The 22,164-nt window shown below is 45.6% G+C and overlaps 5 protein-coding genes across 5 annotated transcripts; 1 reads left to right on the top strand and 4 right to left on the bottom strand.

Annotated features, from left to right (window-relative positions):
• Positions 1-261: 261 nt before the first annotated feature.
• On the bottom strand, positions 262-2,935 carry H6S33_009248 (uncharacterized protein; the record flags this gene model as incomplete). The annotated part of the gene is made up of 5 exons (XM_044840623.1): positions 262-1,804; positions 1,866-1,995; positions 2,049-2,491; positions 2,599-2,788; positions 2,872-2,935. 5 exons carry the CDS (start codon positions 2,933-2,935, stop codon positions 262-264), a joined length of 2,370 nt encoding a protein of 789 aa, XP_044698063.1.
• A 695-nt stretch (positions 2,936-3,630) lies between these two features.
• H6S33_009247 (uncharacterized protein) lies at positions 3,631-6,166 on the bottom strand (the record flags this gene model as incomplete). Its single annotated transcript, XM_044840622.1, has 4 exons — positions 3,631-4,773; positions 4,869-5,734; positions 5,796-5,963; positions 6,019-6,166. 4 exons carry the CDS (start codon positions 6,164-6,166, stop codon positions 3,631-3,633), a joined length of 2,325 nt encoding a protein of 774 aa, XP_044698062.1.
• A 3,554-nt stretch (positions 6,167-9,720) lies between these two features.
• On the bottom strand, positions 9,721-10,275 carry H6S33_009246 (uncharacterized protein; the record flags this gene model as incomplete). The annotated part of the gene is made up of 4 exons (XM_044840621.1): positions 9,721-9,763; positions 9,909-9,928; positions 9,984-10,177; positions 10,257-10,275. The coding sequence occupies 4 exons, from the start codon at positions 10,273-10,275 to the stop codon at positions 9,721-9,723; spliced, it is 276 nt and encodes a 91-aa protein (XP_044698061.1).
• A 1,319-nt stretch (positions 10,276-11,594) lies between these two features.
• On the bottom strand, positions 11,595-13,346 carry H6S33_009245 (uncharacterized protein; the record flags this gene model as incomplete). Its single annotated transcript, XM_044840619.1, has 5 exons — positions 11,595-11,638; positions 11,700-11,925; positions 11,983-12,916; positions 12,987-13,000; positions 13,062-13,346. 5 exons carry the CDS (start codon positions 13,344-13,346, stop codon positions 11,595-11,597), a joined length of 1,503 nt encoding a protein of 500 aa, XP_044698060.1.
• Positions 13,347-16,234: 2,888 nt separating this feature from the next.
• On the top strand, positions 16,235-17,452 carry H6S33_009244 (uncharacterized protein; the record flags this gene model as incomplete). Its single annotated transcript, XM_044840618.1, has 4 exons — positions 16,235-16,414; positions 16,502-16,903; positions 16,974-17,273; positions 17,357-17,452. The coding sequence occupies 4 exons, from the start codon at positions 16,235-16,237 to the stop codon at positions 17,450-17,452; spliced, it is 978 nt and encodes a 325-aa protein (XP_044698059.1).
• Positions 17,453-22,164: the final 4,712 nt, after the last annotated feature.

Raw genomic sequence — 22,164 nt, 5'->3', positions numbered from 1 at the left:
GATATCGTTGCAACCAAATCCCTACTAAGAATTCCGACCATTTAATAAACGCATGAGTAATAACCCATAACAAATAAATAAAATAGAATACAAAAGAAACTCTAACTGTAAATGATTGGTATTTCCAACATAACACCTTCCCTAGCCAAACTTGGGTACCTTAAAGCAAACGCACTAGAACAAATGAGAAGACAGAAGCAGAAAAACTCCGGACTATGCAAAGCCTACCAGATAAAGGAAATAGATCCAAATAAAAAGAGTTTAGGGCGCAACACCTGTCACGCCTCCCATGACACCAGCCTGGAATTTCTCTGTTCCTGACCTCTCATCACTTACAGCCTCCTCTTCCTCTTCACCACCGCCATCTTCCTCGTCATCAGTCTCCCCACCAACCTTCTCTTTCATTTCCCTGTCTTCCGTCTCTTCCCCGCTCGTAGTACTAGCGCTGCTCCCCGTAAATTCCTCCGAATCGTCAAAGAACACTCTCCCTTGGTTCTCGATTTCTTTAAACCTATCGCTAAAACTGGTTCTCCTTCCCCCGGCACCAAGAGGCCTTGCTCCATTCGGCCCAAGATCACGTTGGCCATCTTCGGAGGAAGAGGCAGTACTGCCGTTCCATTTAGAAAACCACGACGATAACCGCGCAGTTGGACTTTCAGCGTGTTGAGTGGCTTCCCCGCCTTCTGAAAGTGTTCTTCTTTGTAATTGCAAAGAGCCACCTTGAAAGCTTTGCCTCCGAGGTTCGCTACCATTCATATTGTTATGCAACTCAGCTGAGAATATATGCTGCTCTGGTTCGGCGTTCTTGTTGCGTGTCATCTGCCGTCCCTTATCCACTAACCTCTCTATCCGCAGCCTATTTGAAACAAATTTTAGTTTCGGAAACGTACATCCTTGTCCGACAGCCAGCATATTCTCCAATCGCTCCTCAGTTGGGTCCGTCAAGATGTAACGGAGCTGAGTGATGCTTGTCTTTGGCCAGATGGTAATATTCCCATCGAATTTCTGCAGGAATACACTACTCCAATCTTGACTCAGCGGCCTAGGCAGTAGTTCGAGATGACGGAGCACTTTGAGCCATTTTGCCATGTCTAATTTGAGGTATTGTTCCATCGCACTACCAAGAAAACCTCCTCTCCATCCTTTTCCTCTGCGGTGTGTGACAGGTCGACCCACAGATCCACGAGAAGAAAAAAAGAATACAGAGACATGAGGGTTTACTTGGCTCACGACGCTGAAGTTTACATTAAAGTGAGAATTCAGCGCCTTGAGCGGGATATCTGTGCGAAGAGAGCCGTCTTTCCATTTATGACCAAATGAGAATGGTGCGATGGTACCAGACTTGGTTTTAGTCATCAGGACAACAGGATTCAGTATTCCTGGGACTGCAGCTGAGGCTAGGACAGCGGAGAATATACAGCAATCAGGGGCAGTGAGGTAATTAAGAAGTAATGATGGCGAATGCGGATCGGATGGGATGCAAGAGATATTGAGTATCCTCCCTGTACGCTCGTACGCCTCTTTGAAAGTCATACTGCCTCTTGTGAACCAGCAACATCTCTCTGCCCAGTCAACACTGTCAAACCGTGCACCGGTTTTCCACCAGCGCTTGAACCATGTCAATGTATCATCATGGCAAGCTGTAATTTTGTTTGCTAATGCTGGCACTAGCAATTTTTTAAGTTCCTCGTCTGTTCTTGTGCATACTAATGCAGCCACCAATGCGCCGCCGGAAGTACCAGTGATAACTGTGGGTAAGAGATCGGCGTCTAGGTGAGCTTTGACAACCCCGAAATGGTAGTAGCTGGATTTCGAGTGAGTATGTACGTCTGAAATTATTACATGGAGAGTGAGGATAGACATACGCAAAAGAAGCACCTCCAGATAAACACAAGGCTGTACGGCCATAATTACTGGATAAGTGCTTAAACAACAATCTCTTATCATCCATCCCCAAAGAACTTGTTTCTAAAAGAAACTTCAAACTTTTTTCAACTATACATAATGTTAGTTGCATATATATTTTAAGCGGTCTAGGATTACCATACCCTCCTCAACATACTCTTGAACTCTATCCTTTGTCCCATAGTAAGTTTGTGAATATAACCTGAAGCTCTCAATACCACCAAAATTACTCTTGACGCAGAGTTCTACGAGATTTCTCAGTTCATCGACAACTGATATGCTCCTCCCATCTCTTTCCCCATTCGTCTCTGCTAACCCCCTCTGGGCCTCATCCTCGGCCCGCTGTCGAAGTCTAGACATGTCTGTAGTGGCTTTCTTGATGGTCTTATAGTCATAATACGCAAATACTTCATCAGATTTCCAAGAATCGGCACCAAGATACGTATCCAGCTCCTTTGCAGCAATTTTCCAGTCCTCGTAGTTACTGGTTGACCGCAGCTTCTTCCGTAGTTTCTCGCGGCGCCCGCGCCAGGTAACCCAATACTCATACTGTGAGATATAGAACCTAGTCAAGACATAAAGAATCCTAAGAGCCGCTTAAGTCAGTAAACCCCCTCCAATCTGACACTACCGGTAATTCGGAAGGGGGCTCTTAACGATAATATTCCAATCCAAGTAAATACGACTCCCAACAATGGCCATTTGAAAACCTGATAACCGAACCCCTCCCTTGTCTCGTCTTTACCTCTTCTTGGTCGTTTTTTTACAGATGTCTTCTTCCGTCGGATGCGTTGGTGAACAGGGCGCCAGTCATTCAAAGCGGTGATAAAATCGTCTTCGGGGACATCCGGGGCATGGACAGCTCGAGCAAAGGCAGCGAGGTCTGTAGTTATGAAAAATATTGTTAAGAAAATGACCTCTGGCCCCTTCAGGATTCCTGGTCTGGTGGCGGGATATAACACTTACCATCTGGGTTGATAAAGCTTGTGTCACCATCTGGTAGGGCTTCGTGTTTGTTAGATGATGCCATGATATCTATATTTTCTCGTCTATTCGCACGAAAGAAGAAGAGATGGGAAGAAAAGATTCGATAAATGTATATTTATGTCCCTGTGAGGGGTAACGTAGACGAAACCTGACTTAGGACCTCTGTTCTAGCTATTGGTGGGACAGTTGTGAAAAGTGGGATGGCATGTGGCGAAAGCTAGGCCAGCGAACACGAGACTGATGAAATCACACAGCCGATACACTTCTTGTTTCTTCTCTTCTTGACTTAAACAGTAAGTGATAGATATCTACTTTACAGCAGATAGGGCATTGGGTTGTCAGGTGACGATGGTGTTGAGGTTGTATGAAGTGGTAGCGTAGAGGAAAGAGAGGAATTTACAGGAACTGGATCTCGGAGATAGCTGCATAGTACTGGTAACTGCGTCACTGGCTGTGGGGTTCACATCCCGGTCCTACTTTTCGTTGGGGCACTAAAATTAAACAAATGGAAGGGGCCCTGGCCCTGGCCCTGGATGACCATTCCGTCTTGGCAAGGCACAGACCGGTAAAGAGAATCATGCTGTCTCACTCGCTATGTAGCTTTGGGGCAATTACAGGTCATGGTAAGCTGCTATTTTCATGCGTGATCCTTTAATTGCCCATGCCGCAACCCGTATTAAAATAACTTTCTTCTAGTGTTTTAGATATTTCGCAGTAAATTAGAAACCCCAACATCCCTTACTTCCCATCAAAGCCTTCAGGATGCCAATCCCCGTGATCTAATCCACCTGCTTCACCCGCGGCCGCTGCCATATTTGTTGCGATACTATCTCCAGCCATTCCGGTAAGATGTTTTTCCACCTCTGCCGTCCCAGCATAATAAAGCATTGAAAACATGAGTAGGTGCAATAAAACACAGTACCCCGCAAACAAATTTCTACTTGTTCTATTCGCAAGTACAACTCTGGTCAGCGAGTATATGATGCGTTCCACCACTCCCATGCGGTGGAACGCCCTTGCCGACTCTCGTCCCCTAAATGCTTCAAACGGTGATATGTTGGCCTCGTAAGCCTGTCTGTACCGATCGATTGAAAGCCCCCCAGAGTTGTCGGATGAGCGCAACGTTGATGCTGCATTTGGGTTTGCTCCAAATCCCGAACTCGAGCCAGCAGCACCGACGGTAATTGGCTGACGTGGATACGAGGAGATATATCGAGTCTTCTCATAAAGTTGGAGGTTGTCTTTCTGCAAAGATGCCACCTCCTGGCGTAAGTTTGAGATTGTTCCATGGGCCCGGGAGAGATCGTCTTCAAGCTGTTGGTTCTTCTGCTTGAATCTATCACGCTGGGCTGTAACCATTGGTAGGATGCTGCTTCCGCTACCATAGCTTTCATTTTCACCGGCACGAAGGCCTGCTAATGAGACGTGCGATGCGGAGTTAGGTATAACACCTGAAATTATGGAGGATGTTGGAGAAATTCGTCGCGAAGACCCATGTGCCATTGATTGGGCTGATGGGTATCGCGAAACGTATGTTCCAGCTACAGAAAGAGCTGATGAATGCTGAGTTTCTTGTTGAAATTTCAGAAGATCGTTTTCCAGCTTTTCATTTAGTGAGCGAGCCGAAACAAGCTCAGAAGTTGTAGAATCTAACGTCTGTTGAAGGTTTTGTAGGCGGCTTGAGAGTTCGTCATGGGAAACACGCAAGACTGTTAGGTCGCTTCCAAGTTTCTTATTTCTTGCAAGCAACATTTGCTCCAATGTTTCCTTTCCGCCCTTTACCCTCCCTCCACTCCCATCTCCATCTGCAGTCCCAGTCTTGGAGAAATCTAAGAAATCATCACCATCTTCTTCATCGTCTCCCGTTGAAAATTCGATTGACTATCAAGAATCAGCATCCAGTTTTTGAATGATAATTTCCATGACTTTTGGCCGTTGGAATCATCAATAATCAGCAAGTAAATTAGATCACAAACCTTTAATATTTCCAGTTCTCTCCGCACCTCTTCATAATCACCCCACTTCGCCATCTTCTCTTTTAGAATGTCTTTATCCTTTTTCAAGCCATCAATAGTTCTCTCAAGCCCCCTTATTTTTCTTTCCCATTCCTTCTTTTCATTTCCTGCCTGAACGTTGATGTTTTCAAACCTCCTCAATAAGGTGGCATTTTCCCCTTGTAGCCTAGCTATCAATGGGTCTTCTTCATTCTCGGCATTATCGTTGCTAGTAGTTGCATGTCCTTCCTGGCTTTGGGCATTTGCCAGCTCAAGCCTTAGCTGTTCATTCCGTCCCTCCACTTCCGCTAATCTTAAAGTAGTCCTCTCTAAGTCACGAGAAAGAATTTCAAATTCCGCCATCCTTTCTTTAGCCAAACCATCTTCTTCAGCACCGCCGGCACTCCGAGGTCCCATCCGTTGAGACACCTCATAGCTGGCCTTTATTTCCTTTAAAACCCCTTCCTGATGCTCTAACTTGTCCAAGAGAGCCTTTTCTTTTCCTTCCCAATTCCTAGTCTTTTCATCTATGACACCTCGCCAGACATCCTCAGCCTTCTTCACATCCTCATCTTTCTCATGCTTTAACCTTTCGATCTCTTTGTTTTTGGAAGCCATAGATGCTTCCAGGTTTGCTATCTGGCTTGAGAGACGTGTGACTGTGGAGTTCAACGAGGTATTGTCCCTCGTTAATGCCTGCATATCGGAGAGTGATAGGAGTGAATCAATTGTTGCCTCTAAAAGAGGATACGGATCCGGCGCCTCAGACAAGGATTGGTAGAGATTAAGGAAGGCATTTTCAGTGGCCTTTTTTGAAGTTGTTAGATGGTCAATGAATGTCTGATACGCTGTAAACGTATTAATACTTTGTATTAATTAAATTATAGTGAGATTATTTAATTCACTTACATTTCAGCAGACCTTTCCACTCTTCTTTCTTACCCTCATCACCAAGCTTTTTATACTCCTTCGTCTTTTGTGCCAGCTCCTTACGCTCAACCAAGTTTTCTTTCTGACTACTTACTATGTCAGTTGCTGTGGTGTCGAGAGACTTTTGGAGTGTCGAGAGATCAATGTCTGTCCACCCAGTCCTGTCAGAGTCGACCTTCCATCAATCAAATAAGAGACTTACTTCTCCAGGCTGCTACAGCCGACTGGAAAGCGCTCGTCTGCGGTGACGTCTCATTATCCAAAGACTTTCGCAAATTGCCATTAGAGTCTCCCGATGGCTGCCCCTCCCCGTTCTTCCCTTCCCTGTTTCCATCCTCTGTTGACGCCATTAGTTCTTCGACGTCTGAGCAAGTTCCACTGTACTGTCTTATGCTTTCCCTAAATCAAATCAGGGGTATGTTCGCTTGTACGAGGATAACAGCTATACCAGTAAGCTGTTGGTTCTTGAAATAATAGTAAATGCGCCGAAATACAAAATCCGAGCTGCAGATGATGATGCCAGGAACCAGATGTCGTCGCCTCAATCTGAACACGGAGCATGATCCACCGAGGGCAGCTCTCGCCGCCAAGCGTTTCAGAGGTCACATGATAGTATCTACCCAGTCTGAGATGTGATATGTTCTGATATATACTCATGTAGTTTCCGTTTTCAGACATTGGATACCACATGTACGCTCCTAGGAACCCAAGTATTAATTAAGTATACATGTATGTAGTTATTAGTGATGGCGATATGAGACTTGATGTGTTCACTGATCATGATACAATATGTCTATGTACAAGTAATTATCATCAAGCTGGCACAGATTTATAGATATGTAGTATTGGTATCAGTTGCAATTGGTCTTAAACTCTGTATCTCAACAAAACATTTAATTAAGCCTCACCCATACATCTTAGCCCTAACCCTCATAACATAATATTATATGTCTGCTCAACCCTCAGAGGATTCCCCCTTAAACTTCCATATCATTGTTTCGAACTCCTCCACTTCCTCCCGCAGGTAAAAGCATCAGATTGAAAGGCAATTTCTATTTGCGTTATTTTACCCCGGGATGTTGTCCGAGGCGCAGTTGCGTTGTTTATTAATTGCTTGTGCATATATACCTCCCCGCACACAGCTTCTCACACCTGTATGTTTAGTGCAAATGGAAATCGATTTAGTGAGGTTCTGCAAGCATTTGATCTGGCGTATCGATACTAACCAAATCTTTAAATTCTCGCAGCATTTAAACGAGAATTTGGACCCCTCCCGGATCACCCTCCTCTGGAGTAGATTATGATACCGATGATCTGATACATCGCAATTCCACAACTACGACCCTCGCTTGGACGTAGATTCTCCTTGCGGTATCAGTATCTCGATGGCTAAATTCATGTAGAGCACAGATAGATAATAGATGCTACTTGTGGCGGTTTAGTTACTGCAACCGTTTACCGTGCGCAACTACATACCCTATCTCATACTAATCTTTCTTCTGTTAACAATTCTTATCTGGTCTGCAATCTGCAGACAGGGGAGAGATGTAGGATTTTGTTGTTTCTGGGTCTGCCCATCCCAGATAAAGTGATGCAGTTTTGCCGAAGATACATGTATGCATATGCAGGCCGGCCGTAGGTATCAACGTCCCCATCTTCAATGTCACTCCACGGACCACGACTTTTGGGAAATGGACGTAGTTTCTCAAGTAGGTACTCCACCGAGAATAACAAGAACATGGCCGCGCAACCCCTCCTTATACTACCTAGATTAGGTAGAGCAGAGTATCGAAGAAATCTATGGGGTGGGCGGTGCATTCGGATAGACCGTGTACGAGCAGATACGTTTTCTTTTAGTCATAGCAAAGCAGATATGTAGCTTAATGTGATCAAGTAAGAACTCTTATCGTTGAATAGCATGTCATCTGGCGGGATGGGCATCGGAATTACCGCATATGCTACATCTGCATTATGTACTTTGGAGTGTAGATATGTATACGGGAGGTCAATGATTATAATTAAAGAGCTCTGGTAGTCTCATATCTTGGATATGCTTTAACACACGTCTATATGCTTTCAATTTTATGTCATTTTTGATGGAGTACATAAAAGCAAACCATATTTCTCGTATGTCTGGTTACTAAACATGTACGTGTCTAAGTATAGATTTATTTGAAGGATATGGAGTTACGCATGGGAATCGATCTCCTGTCCGAAGATCCACCATCTGGCAAGGAAGCTGCAACTCCAAGCAAACCTTAACGAAGTAGATCAGCTCTGCCAAGAGTTTCTTATTGAAACTGCAGCAGAGCCGCTCTTGTATTGGTGTGCCAATCCTGGACATGGATTACCTTGTGATTGAGTAAGGGTCTCTGAAGAGTAGTTCTAGGAGACCCAGATGTTACCTTTCATTCATATCGTTGTTGGGCATTGGCAGATCAGGTGTCCAGCTACATGTAGTTTTGAATCATCATCGATCACCCGTTCAAATATATATCATACATGAAACCCAATCGGTATCTCTAGAATATGTATACATACAAGTACTTACATATATATAGAACTTCCATCAGCAACAAACAACGGAGTTTGAGGTGGTTCAGCTCCTCTACTCAAGCCTCATATCGGGAGATTACGGGGTTTCTACTGAAGATAAAACAGCGAGGTCACATATGCGCTGAATTACCCCAATCCCTTTTTTGGTTTTGTAACTGCTGCAGTACAGGACGTACGGTGGGAAGTCACAATTACGTTTATGAGATGTAAACAGTATGAGTGGCGACAGCTCCCGCCATGCAGAATGTATGGTGTGCTCTGTAAGTGATACAAGTTATCAAGTCCTTATCCGAAGAAGAAATTTCACCTAGCAGCGAAGAAGACCGACAATACAAAACGGACATGATGGGGATATACCTTGAAATATAGGCATTATATATTATCACATGTGTAGGTACAGGATATCGAGAGACGAACAATTATCGGGAAAGCCTATGTGAAGGGTCGGGCGCGTTATTTCCAGATTCTCTTTGAATTCTATCTTTTAAAAAATCTCCGAAATATGTAACTCACCGTACGTGCGTTGAATTAGATGTTGATATGATATATCTTCTGAATACAGACCACAAGGTATTAATTACACGTCACGCGATACAGCATTCTCGACCCAGTTATGCGCTTCGAGCGTTTAAAATTTTCAGGGGTCTCGGGAAAATATTTAGTGTTACGCAGCGGTTTTGTTAGTAATGTAGATACATGTGTCTTTGTGATATATACTAGGTTTGTTCGTTGTGGATGGTTGCTGAGACACATTAAGGATATCGGTATGGAGCTATGCTGACCTTGTATTGATCGGAGCAGGCATATTCATCGTTAGGAACCGCACAGCCTTGAATCGTTGTCTTGTACCTGCATCCAACTAACTGCCTGTAGTTTCGGGAAACATCTTACGCTCAAGCTTTTCCGGATATTACCCAGGTTTCCTTCCTGATATAACGTATCGATAAAGACATGTTCCCAAAGTCAACGCCATAGCGTCAGCTACATGCGATATTCTTGTACCAGAAGTCAATGAAACTATGATTTTAAAAAAAAATGTTCCCAAAGTTGTAAAGATCAGGATTTTAGATCAATACAAACCATACCATACACACATGTTGGTAGCCGGTTGTAACAGTGGATTCAATCCCCTCATAACCTACAATTGAGTCATACACAATCACTCGGACGTACCTAACTCTCTTACAGCACATGTTTTGTACGGCTGTATGACGTCTGTTTATGCATACTTCATGCATATACATGTATCTATGAAACCTCGGCCGATTGGTATCAACGAGCGTTTCATGAAGCCCCCAACCCATAAAATCCTCGGTATGGCAAAGCCGGAACACTTTTCTTCCAGAGCTTATGCCGCGTAATTACTGCATCTGAAAAGCAGCACATAGCACCTTTTTATGACACATCGAATGTTAATAAATGGTCAGGTGGAGAGGTGATGAGGAATAGAAAAGGGGAGGATGGAGAAGGAAGGAAGGAAGTTTCTCTTTCATCGCATCTCCCAATTGGATGGATACTGCATCACGAATCAAATACATCGGTCGTTTAGCAGCATCCTGTGCTGTATCAGATAAGTTGTGCATGCCCCAGAGATTGTTCCATGCAGCATACATACGTAGAGCACCCGTACAAAAGAACCGGGTGGTCTGTCCAGTCGAAATAATCTTCCATTTGCTCAACCAATACCAATCTTCCCAGGAGTACGTGCTGCTCTGGTGGCTTCAAAAGAGAGAAAGCACAAGCGAAAAAAAATGAGTCGATATCAGAAGAGGAGAGGGAGAGAGATATCCCAAGCTGCGGGGCAACTGCGAACAAACCAAGAGTTTAGCCGGAGCGCCCAGAAAGCCATCCCTAACCCATTTCAACAACAAAGTTACAGCTTACAGCTCCCGCACGCAGGCATGCACCTGTCACCAACCCACCTGATGAGTGATCATGATCCAGGATATCACTCTCTATCAGATTAAAGGTCAGTGCGCCGTCAAAAGGCAGATTCAATACGCAATTGCGGGAGACGCAGGAGAATCTATTGAAAGATGATATATCGTCTCTGATTCGGACAGTTTTGAAATAAATGCCGACCGGAGGTGTTTGGATTGCATGGGGTGTGTACCAGCTAAATGATGGGGTGGTGTGTAGAGAATAACTACGGATGAGAACGGTTTCGTTTTAGGGTTGGGGTGTGAGTGTGGAGGGCGGGTTTTGATGCCCTGGCCAGTACAGTATGCAGCAGCGCTATGTGGCTGGATGATCGTCGGTACCACAGATGACTCGGTTGTGGGAGTACCGCACATAGAGTCTAGACTCTAGATACCTAGCTGGTAGAGCATATGAGCGTTCTAATACTCGAGAGTACAGTCGCAACTCGATATGCCGGATTGCCAAGATTCTAAGGATTTCATACGTGATAGCAAAAAATCCGGGATAGCAAATTGATTTTGGAGTAGGAAAATAATATTCTCAGAGGATCTCGTACGGGACAGCAAGGGATCCGGTGTATTGAGTTCCGGCATATCGAGTTGCGACTGTACTGAGAAAGAAAATACGCTATCCATATTAAAACGTACATGCATAGCATACGGAGTAGGCACTCTACTCAATTCGCACATACGCATACACGCTTACCAGCATAAGAACCAGAAAATGCAGTTGCTCAGGGCAAGGGTAATTTGTATGGAGTGGCGCCGTTCTCTCATACAAATAATCCCTGTTTCCGTTACTTTCATTTTCTGGTTCTATTGCTGGTAAGCGTGTACATGTACGCATGTTTAGTGCATATATGTGCGTGTGCTTTTTTGCTTTCTTCTAGACTGAACTTCGTACTTATGGGATGAAAGCAGAGATAACTATGACGTGGCAATGGGGCCAGAAGGCTCAAAACAAGCAAAAGGTTAGAATTAGAGTAATGCCATACTTGTGGAAATCTCTGCTTCTTACACCAATCTTGATGCGAGTTGCCGAGTGATAGTATGTGAAAACATTGGAGAAAATAAGTAAATATGCCCAAATCGTGATGGCGCTTGGGTATGTAAATACATGTACTTAAAATAGTTCAGACAATAAATAACGGTGGTATAAGTACGTATGTACCTTAAAAGAAGGAACTGAAGTCAACAAACCATAATTACGTGAGTTATCATGACAAACGCTACTACGAGAAACATCTTTCCATCATCACACCATAACTTCAGTCATTGGGGGTTTAGAGCATTACTACAAAAATTAAGCTTTATAAGCTTGTTCAATCCTCTCGAGAAGCATATTGACTGTGGTTAATGGAGGTCAGCACTCGGTCAAAATTGACGAACTGTATATCAATCCACATACCATGATGCTTTTGGAAGACCAGCATAGGTCTCAGCCTCACAGCTGACTCTCCAGACCCGCCGATATTGACGCCAACTGTTTTCATCTTTTTCAAGAAAGCATCTCTACCAGGGGTATCCCAGGCGATGAAGGTTCCGCGGTCCTTTCCTCTAAGATTTTGGATTTTGTCTGGGTACCTGGAGGCGAGTTCTTTGAGGCCTGAGTAGAGGTGGGCACCTGTCTCGGCCTATTTTCAATCAATTTCCATTAATTTAAATTATAAGAGTTCAAAGACATTTCTTACTGTATTCTTGACCAGATCCAACCTCTGAATCTCTTCAATAATGCCGCGGAAGAGGATCGCTCTAACCGGATCTCCCATCCAGGTGTTAAACTGCCTATAAGGCATATTTGGCCTTAACAGGCTGTTGCCAAAATAGTACCCAGCAGTTTGTGCCTTCTTGGAGAAAGTCACCATATCAGGTGGAGAATCAAGTCCCCAATGTTCATGGGCCCAGAACTTACCCGTAGCACCTACACCTGTCTGGACCTCATCAACAATGAAAAGAACACCATGTCTCTTGGTGATGTCCCGGAGACCCTGAAAGAATACCGGCGATGCATGGTTGTCACCTCCCTCGGATTGGATGGGTTCGATAACAACTGCCGCGATTGGACAACGCCAGGTCTTTATGATGTCCTCGACCTCTGCAAGACAGCGCTGTTCCTCCTTCTTGTTTGCCTCAACATTGTCTTCTAGCGGGTATTTCAACACCGGGAAAGAAGCCTGCGGCCAATCGAACGCGGGAATATCGAGCTTGTGTACTGGTTTGCTCCTAGTAGTACTCAAACTTCCGAAAAGCCTTCCGTGGAATGCTTTCTTAAAGCTCATAATTGCAAGGTCTGGGGATCCGGGAGATTGATTCTTCATTGCGCTCTCGATCTCCTGAGAAGTAAAATCCACACCTTCACCACGCTCGATGCGGCGCCTGTACATAAATGCAGCCTTATACGATGTCTCGATGGCATCTGATCCAGCCATACCAGTAAAGACCTGATTTAAGCCTTTAGGGGCAACCGAAAGAATTCCACTTTTCAAGATGGAAGCCCAATTCCCAGGCGGGAAGTTACCGAGCGCTGGGCGATTAACTATGAAATTGATCGACTCTGGAGAAGAGGCAGTGGCGTGGAGGTGCGGGTTGTTGTAGCCAACCGGAATAGACGCAATCTGGGAGTACCTATCGATACGTCAACCAACCGGGAAAAACCAAAACCAAAAATGCACATTTTGATGCATTGAGAACTGACACGTCCAACAACATCTATGAATCCATAGGGCCGGTTAGCAAACGTGTGTATTTAGCCATAGATTTAAAACCCCACATTACCGTCCAAATCCGCGATATAATTCCCCACACTCTTCTCATAATCGCAAATCATGTTTAAGCTTCTTGTATCAAAAACAGAGTCTAGCTCATCAATTGCCTTCTTTGATACAGGGCCAGGGATTGAAGTCGTCACGGATGGTCCACTCGGCTCATTATTGAAGTACGGCGAGGCAGTTGAAAGGGTAGCGTATCCACTACGGGGAAAGTTCAATTGGTTGTGAGGAGGAGCTCTGACAGCGCGAGCTCCCACCGTAACGGAGCGACGGAGTAACGAAGTCATGTTTCACGAAGATATGAAAATGGAAGCAACCGGGATTGGTTTGGGGGAGGGGGGGTGTATGAGATAAGACCAGGAAGATACAAATTTGAATTGGGGAGTGGGAGAAGAAATACTGTGTTGAAAGAGGGGACACGATAATTGAGGAGACCCGGGAACCTGGGATTATGCCATACGTGGGGACGTTGTAGAGGCGCGGAGGTTATCGTTATCGGTTAGCCAAGGCTCTCGGCTTTACGATCCCTGGGACCAACGGGCGTCCCCAGCAGGCTAGGAAGAGAAGGCGGAAGGAAGGTGGAATGTGTCCAGTCGCGTGCTTTCTTTTCTTGAACCCCAAACCACCCTACTACTAAACCCAACGTCTGTCCACATTTTCTAATAGATATTGATGATGATGATGATGATGATGATGATGACCAATAATCCACAGTCCACCATGTAAACTGACGAATGAACATTGATCCTCTCGCTTATTCTCGGTTGTCCTATCATGCATATTGCTTGTTGAAACTGATAACCAGCAATCTTATATTCTTGTTTCCACTTAAAGTCACTGGAGAATGCGAGTGTAGGATTCCTCATATGTAGCTGGTTGCAGAGGACGAAATGAAGTTTACAGAGATTTGAGTCTTCTCTTTGTGCAGCAGCAGTGCTCCGCATATGGATGCCTAACCTGGGATGCGTGGGGGGTTTCGTTTGAGAACTGAGAGCCACAGCACACACACACGACTGTAGAGTAGACAGGCAGGCAAGCAGCAGTGTGCTGCCTCCCGTGTTCCCATCGGCTCCATCCATCTCTGTCCAAAGATTAAGGGAGGTCAGCAACGGCAGTTAACTTAGGAGCCTTTTAAAGATACATGTATCCAACGATTTCACGAACACATGTATATACTCTACTTCCCTTGCGAAGGCTCTCTTTTACCCACTGCGGCGACCTGCTCCAACCTAACCGTTCAATGTTCCTCCATGTCCCATCTGAGTTGGTTTGGGTGTTGCTGATTGCCCATGAACGCAGGATAGACAATAGATTAAAAAGGACAGAGACATAGATCGAATATAACTGGCTTGATGAACAAGTATACTCCTTTGCGTGTCGATATATCCGCTGCGCTCTCCCTTTCTTACTCCCTTGCTACTCGTCCCATTTCCCATTTGTTTGCACACTTGAAGATCTGCTCGAAACTTGGTAACAATATGGCCACCATGCAGGGCTGTTGTCTCCCAGGAACCTTGGAATTCTCTATAACCCATTGCCCCGTTCAATTTTATAAGCTTGGTACATATCTGCTTTATGGATCAGCTACGGTACTGATCTGAGAGCTTGTTGCGCACGCTTATCTGAGAGCGTTTAGGTGGATATTGACTTCGTTCCAAAAAAAGAAACAAGGGGGACAACCGAAAAGCGACTAACGGAACCCAGCGACAGCTGTTTCTTAAACCCGTCCGGCTGGTTGGAAAGAGATGCTCTCTTGTTTATTATTTTCTCTATGCATCTTTATTTATTTGCAGTTTTGCAGAAGGTCGTGGGTGGAGCCTGCAACGGTGCTTGCCTGTAGTTTTCCGTAGTGATTTCCCCATCTGGGCCACATCTTTATCCGTGCCAGAGCGTACAAAGGATGTTACCAGAGCGTGGATGCGGCAACGAAGGGATCCTGTGCATCTTCAGCAGAGGTCGGTGAATCATAGAGAGAAACGGACATTTAGGAATGAGGTGAACTCTGGTGAAGTAGAGAGCGTTGTACAAGGAGGGGTGATTCCTTTTCTTGATCCCCTCAAGTTCGTTTCTCAAAAACCGCTTTAATCATTATATTTATTTCCTTTTTCCCCGTTTTTCCTTTTTCCTTTTTTTTTTTTTTTAGCCCTCTCTCTACCTAGAGTACTCTCCCATTTCTCCGCCGTCCACACCCCCTACTACTCGGTCAAAGCCAACCCACACCACCGCCCAATCCCACTTCACCACAACCACAACCACTCCTGCACGCTGTGCAACTTACCTACTCTACTGCCTACCCTATCTCTCCTCATAACAATTCACTGATCTTCTTCGCCGTGAATCAACCCTTCTTCTCCACTACCAGTCCCCGCAAAACCTTCAAGCATCCCTCTGTTGCTTAGCTTTCTCTGTCGCATCGTCAGTACTCCTAACAAGCCGCCTCACTTTTTTCGCCGCTACCATCGTTGTGCCTGTCTTCCCCGTTACCGATTCTTGTTACCATACTATCCCGCTGCATCCAGTCCCTCAAACACTTCATACCATAACACAGCCTTGCTGTCCTTGACCCTTCGTTCTAACAGCCATCTGAATCATACAGCCCCATCCACCATCAGTCATCATCTATCTTCTATCGTCAGAATCACCATCATCATTCATCTTCAAACTTGCGTTTTCTTATCAACAGCGAAATAACAAATTCTTGCTATTCTGCGAGACAAAGACCGTGTAGATCGTCCTTGCGTGTCTTTCTTCTGATTGAGCAGCCCCCTCCCCCCAAGTTTTCCATCAATCAACAATAGCCCCTGCGTATTGCAAAGAAAATTTGCCCGCTAGCAGCTGCAAAAGAGCGCAAAGACACTCCGCGCACGACGGTCTCGTCAAAGAACCCCTTCTTCCTGCAGAAACCTCAGATAAAAATCAGGTATGTACACCCCCTCCATTGTTTATCCCTCCACCGTCGCCATCGCTATCAAAATTCGTTTGCGCATCGGGTCAACGAAAAGAACAAAGTTAAGGCTAACCCGAAACGCGTGGGTGCTCAGATCCGAGCTCCCAACAGACTCAAGTCCCGGTTCCTGTTCCCTTAAACCTTCTTCCCTTTGCCTCTTCCTTTCCTTCTTTTTTTTTTTTCCCTTTCTTTTTTTTTTAAACCCCCCCACCCCGCTCGTTTGCAACAATGGCGGATCAAGCCGACGTCGACTTGGATTCTATCATCGACAGACTGTTAGAGGTCCGTGGTAGCCGCCCCGGAAAGCAGGTTCAACTGCTCGAGGCCGAAATTCGCTACTTGTGCACAAAGGCCAGGGAGATTTTTATCTCACAGCCCATTCTCCTTGAACTAGAGGCACCCATTAAGGTATGCTGCACTATCGCCTCATGATGCCGGTTTCGGCGGCCACAGGGTCTCGGCAGTGAATTGCTGATATATGATTCTCACATACAGATCTGTGGAGATATCCACGGCCAATACTACGACCTTCTAAGATTGTTCGAGTATGGTGGCTTCCCCCCCGAAGCCAATTATCTCTTCCTCGGTGATTATGTCGATCGAGGCAAACAATCTCTAGAAACTATCTGCTTGCTTCTAGCATACAAGATTAAGTACCCCGAAAATTTCTTCATTTTGCGCGGTAACCACGAGTGTGCCTCAATCAACCGTATCTACGGATTCTACGACGAGTGCAAGCGGCGATACAATATCAAGCTATGGAAGACCTTCACCGACTGCTTTAACTGCCTTCCCATCGCTGCCATCATTGACGAGAAGATTTTCACCATGCACGGAGGATTGTCTCCGGATCTTAACTCCATGGAACAGATTCGCAGGGTTATGAGACCTACTGATGTAATCACCCTACATGTTGGACAGCGTATATTAGAAAAATCCGGTTCTAACTATTCCACTTGAAAACTAGATTCCCGACTGCGGCCTCCTTTGCGATCTCTTATGGTCAGATCCCGATAAGGATATAACCGGCTGGAGCGAGAACGACCGTGGTGTTTCATTCACCTTTGGACCCGACGTTGTGTCCCGATTCCTTCAGAAACATGACATGGATTTGATCTGTCGTGCGCATCAAGTCGTCGAAGACGGCTACGAGTTCTTCTCCAAGAGACAACTCGTCACATTGTTTTCGGCGCCCAATTACTGTGGCGAGTTCGACAACGCTGGAGCTATGATGAGTGTCGATGAAAGCTTGCTTTGCTCCTTCCAAGTACGTGTTCAATCAAATATGCCTGGCAAAATACCCGCTATGACCTGTCACTTGGTCTCGATTCTAATTCTTGTGTTACCTAGATCTTGAAACCCGCCGAGAAGAAGCAGAAGTACGTATATGGTGGCATGGGTGCGGGCAGACCGGTTACTCCCCCCAGGAAGCAGAAGAAGAAGTGAATCAACATTTAATTTCTTTATCAACGTCAACGTTGGCTGTGAAAGGTCTACGGTGATATTGAGAATGTGTTGGATGGGCGGGGTCCGGTACGCTTGCTAGAGATTTTAATTGGGGGGCTTCTCTTATTTTAAAGAAAAACATTCAAGAGGAAAAGGGGGCTAGGAATTAGTTGAGGTTCAAAACGGTGAAGTGGGGTCTCCATATTTTTTTTTGATCCTGACGAACCCTATTCTTCTATGAATGGTTGCTGTCGTGTTTTGTGTTTGTGTTTGAGAAATGAAATGATATCGGTGGATAAAGCTACGTGCAGCGACAATGTGGGAACCAGCCATGATAAAGGTGAGATGGTTGGGCAGCTGATTCCAGGTGCGACTTGTGGTATGTAACTGCGTCCTGGAAATTTTCAGAGCGGCGAGTACAAAAGCCAAAGGAAACCAAATCTGTTGAAAGGAATATTCATGTGCTCTACTCAATGTTTCCCTCTCGTTTTAATCACTGCTTTGCGTTTTCATAGCAGGTTTTGAGCGAGAAAACCCTTTGTGAATGATTACGCTTCTGTTGGTTTTACATGATTAATGCCTGTTTCTGGTTAACACTTTCTTTTCCTCAAATACACTTCTTATATTCCTTTTTACGTAGTTGGTTCGCGTTGCTTCGGTATGTATTTTTTGATGATTGGTAGTGGGGTTAGATGGCGGGGTATGAAAGTCTTGTTATCAAAATTTATGTCTTCTTGAGTCCATAGTTATTTTCGGCATGTGGTTCCCCCTCCCCTTCCCGGTTGTTCCAGACGCATATTTTTTTTACGTTCCCTTAAGTCTCCCGGATGATCATGTCTTATTTATCTCATTGCGTCTTAGGCCCGTTTCCCATCCATCATATCCTTATCGTAGCGGGCACCTGAGAGAGGAACTTGGGCACGAGACTATACATCGTTGTGCCTGTACCTACTTGGTGTCCCTGACAATTACATACAGTCTCCCGGGAGAGGGGGGTTTCCCCTTGCTGACCTTTTTTCTTCTCCTGTCTGTCTGTAAGGCTGCTTTTTCCTGCCCCTCGTGACCTTGCAATATGCTTCCCCAACCAACTCGCCCACGATATCGATGTGATTTCGATGACCAAGCCACATAGATACTTCTCCCCGATTTAATTGTGGGGAGCACATACATGCCCATACGCATCCAACGGCCGGATTCCAGACTGTCACTTACGCACGTGGGTGGGGGAGTGGAGGGGGAAGTAGAAGGTGGGAAAAGGTGGAAATGGGGGATGACTACATGTACCCTAGACGCGGGGTGTAGAGATTACTCCTGTTTTTATTATTTTATTTTATTTTTACGATTAGGATTTCCGATTTCCGATTTATGATTCCGATGTTTTTCGTTCTTCCCCCTGTTTTTTTTTTTTTCTTCTCCTCTTCGATGGCTACATAGCCAGGTAGGGGGGAGGTATCCGGGAAGGTTAGTATGGGATGGATGTTGCGTTGCGTTGCGCAATGCCTCTCTGGTGATATGACAGCTTGTGATAACGAATAGAAAATGTATACCATGAATCTTGGCAATCATGAGTTACATTTATGTAGTGTGTTTGTTCCCTTTACTCGGGAACATTTTACGCTTCGGTTTCACTCTTTTGCGATTTCTCTTAAGAAATCCGTTCGATATCACCCCCGCCGCTCCATCTGTCCCGGATTCTTTTGCTCTCGGATTGCTTCTTTTGGGGCGGTTTTGTGATATGAATGTGTGGAGATGATATGGGCAGGTTCTGCCCCGTATCAGATCTTACCTACTCATATCGATATCTACCCGTTCATCCGGGACATCTCTTGAATAAGTCGGTTTGGTAGATGGAAGGAGGTGAGTGAACTGTGTTTCTGTGATGTAGAAGTGATTAATTGAGACTTGTGATATCTCAACACTTTCCTCAAGCCCTTTTCGCCATATTTCAGAAGGCCCCTAGGCTAGGTGGACGTGACCAACTCCTCCTATCATGTACCAGTACCTATAGACCCACATATCTTTCAATCGCGATACTCCGGGAGTGACCAGGGTAGATCGACCAGGTAATCTTTAGTTTTCCTTAAACGGTGGGAAAGAGTGTCGGGTTGATATTTCGAATCGCTTTTCTCTACCTCCGGTTTTGGTGGTGGCCGGGGTAGGGAGATATGTATGGATGGAACGGGAGAGATCCAAATTCCAAAACGAACCCTTTTCGGAAGCTGCCGAGGGCCCCTCTCATCCCCTCCCCCGCAATACGCACGGACCAACGCTTGCGGAGCCGCATGGGTCTGGACTCTGGACTACAGAGCGGTTGTGGCTGTGGCTGTTGACCATGACTAAGGCACATGGTACCGCAAACCTCAATGTTACTAGGATCCACAGCAGAAGGTGATTCTGGCGATTCTGGCGGAGATGGGTCTATGTACCGTAATAGTAGGCACTAGGATCTAAAGTACATACTTACCTTCAAGATGTGGGCATAAATACTAATTGGTACATGTATGTAGCCAACCGACCTGCCATCTATCAGCCACAGAACCTTAGAGGTCTTTCTTGACAAGACCGGTATACCCTATATGATAATACCGTCCGACCTTGTAATATCTTCGTAACGTTTTTTATTACAATAGCAGCCCCATAATCTTGAAAGGGCTCACTCACTCGCTTTCTCGCCCCCTCACACCGAGAAGCAGCTTTCTGTCTCTCCCCGTCTCGTTTTTTCTTTTTTTTCCTCGAGGCCTTACTTTTTTCCATTCCCCGGTCAAATACGGGGGCGTTTGAACGTTCAGCCGCGGTGGATAGATAGAGTATGTAGATAGATATCGGGGCATGCAGCCTCGGAATCTCGCGGTTCGTAGGATTACCGTACCGTCCAAAGAAAAGAAAGGGAAAAAAGCAAGAAAGTGGCGAGAAGTGAAGTGCATTGGCATTTTTCGTTGTTTTTTCTTGTTTTTGTGTTTAATGGCTCTCCGATTCGTACCGATGGTATTAACCAGTAACCCGATCCGCGGGAATCAGAAAAAAAAAAAAAAAAAAAAAAAACTGTGAGGTGGGCAGATCTAGATTGGTGGTGGAGGGGTGGTGAGTGATGGTTGGTGATCCGGGATAGGTTGCGCTTTCACGCGTCTAGAGATTCGTATTGTGAGTAGGATAATTTTGGCAAGGTATGATAGGTACTTCCGTTTGGTTTGAAGTGAGGTGTTTTACTTATCTAGGATGGATTAACGATGTTTGCTCTCCGCGGATCCGGGACAGCCCTGCCGCGAGCGCAGGTGACCAAGCGCGGGGTATTCGCCGTGAATGACATGTATGTAGGTATACCATCCAAAGCGACTGATGCTCGCTGGCTGTGATGCCCAAATGGTGGTTGGTTCCAATCCAACCTCCATCCTGGTCACCGAGAAAGAAACACACAGCCCTGATCTCATCTTTAGAAGACCGAAGACCGACCCAAGAAAAAACGGATCCCGCTGCAGTGGTGGCCCCAAGCCTATAAGGGCAGAAGGCCTGGGCTGTCTGTCTTGTCTCGGTGATTTGTCAATATGGTGAAGAAGGAGGAGAGATGAAGAGCCTCTTGCTTCTAATATATAGCTCAGCTATGACGACAACTGTCGTCACCTGTCTCGAAGACCTGCACACACAAGTAGATCAATTATACATAACCCTAGCCTGATAGGCTTGAGTATGCAGTATCGACACCCCTCACAGTCCCCTATTTCTGAAGCTATCTGGTTTTTCAAAATTATGCATATTCCAACACGATGTCTAGCTACATAGGCACCTGAGTTCCCAGACAGCGAGAATACTATCTGCACTTATTTACAGTATATTAGACAGTCTACAGCTAGCACGGCTTACCGAATGCATTATCTTGGGTTGGGGAAGGTGTGGATGAATGGAATTAAATCTCAACCCTTCCCCAATTAGAGAAACCTTATTCGGATGTCCAACCAACCTCCGCAAGAACTTCTACTAAAGTACCGACCAAGCCTCAAGACATCGGCCTTCTTTTCCGTCCAACGCACTTTTAACAATCAACCAAGAGTAAGCCTACTTCACGGATTATCACTCGGAGAAAGATTCTGTCCCGTTGCAGCGAAAACATCTACGCCATTCTCGTAAGAAGGATAAAAGTTGGGTTATTTAGGGGCTAGAAACTTTATATACCTCCCTGTGCCCAAACTTACAGCGACGACTATGTGTGTACTCATCCTTTCTGTCCACACGCGCCCAAGACAGGCAATCTTCCCACCATCATTGCAGGCCAACATCGAGTGATCACCCATGACGGCCATGACGGCCCGACACCCTCTAACATCATACCGGCCACCAAGCTCTCAACAGGTACATCTTGGCACGATAAACACATTGTGTGACTACACCCCCCTCCCCCCAAGTGAGAGCTACCCCCCCCCCAAGTACATCAGAACCGTCACCAGCACCATCTTCCAACAAGCCCCATCTCCCACTCCCACTCCCACACTCCCCCGCTCCCACCAACAAACCCAATTTCTGCATGCACCCTAACTCATACCCTCGGGACAGCTTGCACGAGGACGACATGGCCATAAATATATACGCATTTTGACCCCCGTACGTACGTAAGCTGACAGGCGCGGGTTAATCCGTCATCTCCTTGGAAGCTGTGCCGGGTGGGGTGCATGCATACTAGTGGGGTTAACACCGCGTGTTAGGATATAAGCATAACGAGA

The sequence above is a fragment of the Morchella sextelata genome, assembly GCF_020137385.1.
Source record: "Morchella sextelata strain SCLS chromosome Unknown scls_3, whole genome shotgun sequence".
In the NCBI taxonomy this organism is placed as follows: Eukaryota; Fungi; Ascomycota; class Pezizomycetes; order Pezizales; family Morchellaceae; genus Morchella; species Morchella sextelata.
Note: the sequence above shows the minus strand (reverse complement) of the source record. Positions and strands in the feature narration are given on the sequence as shown.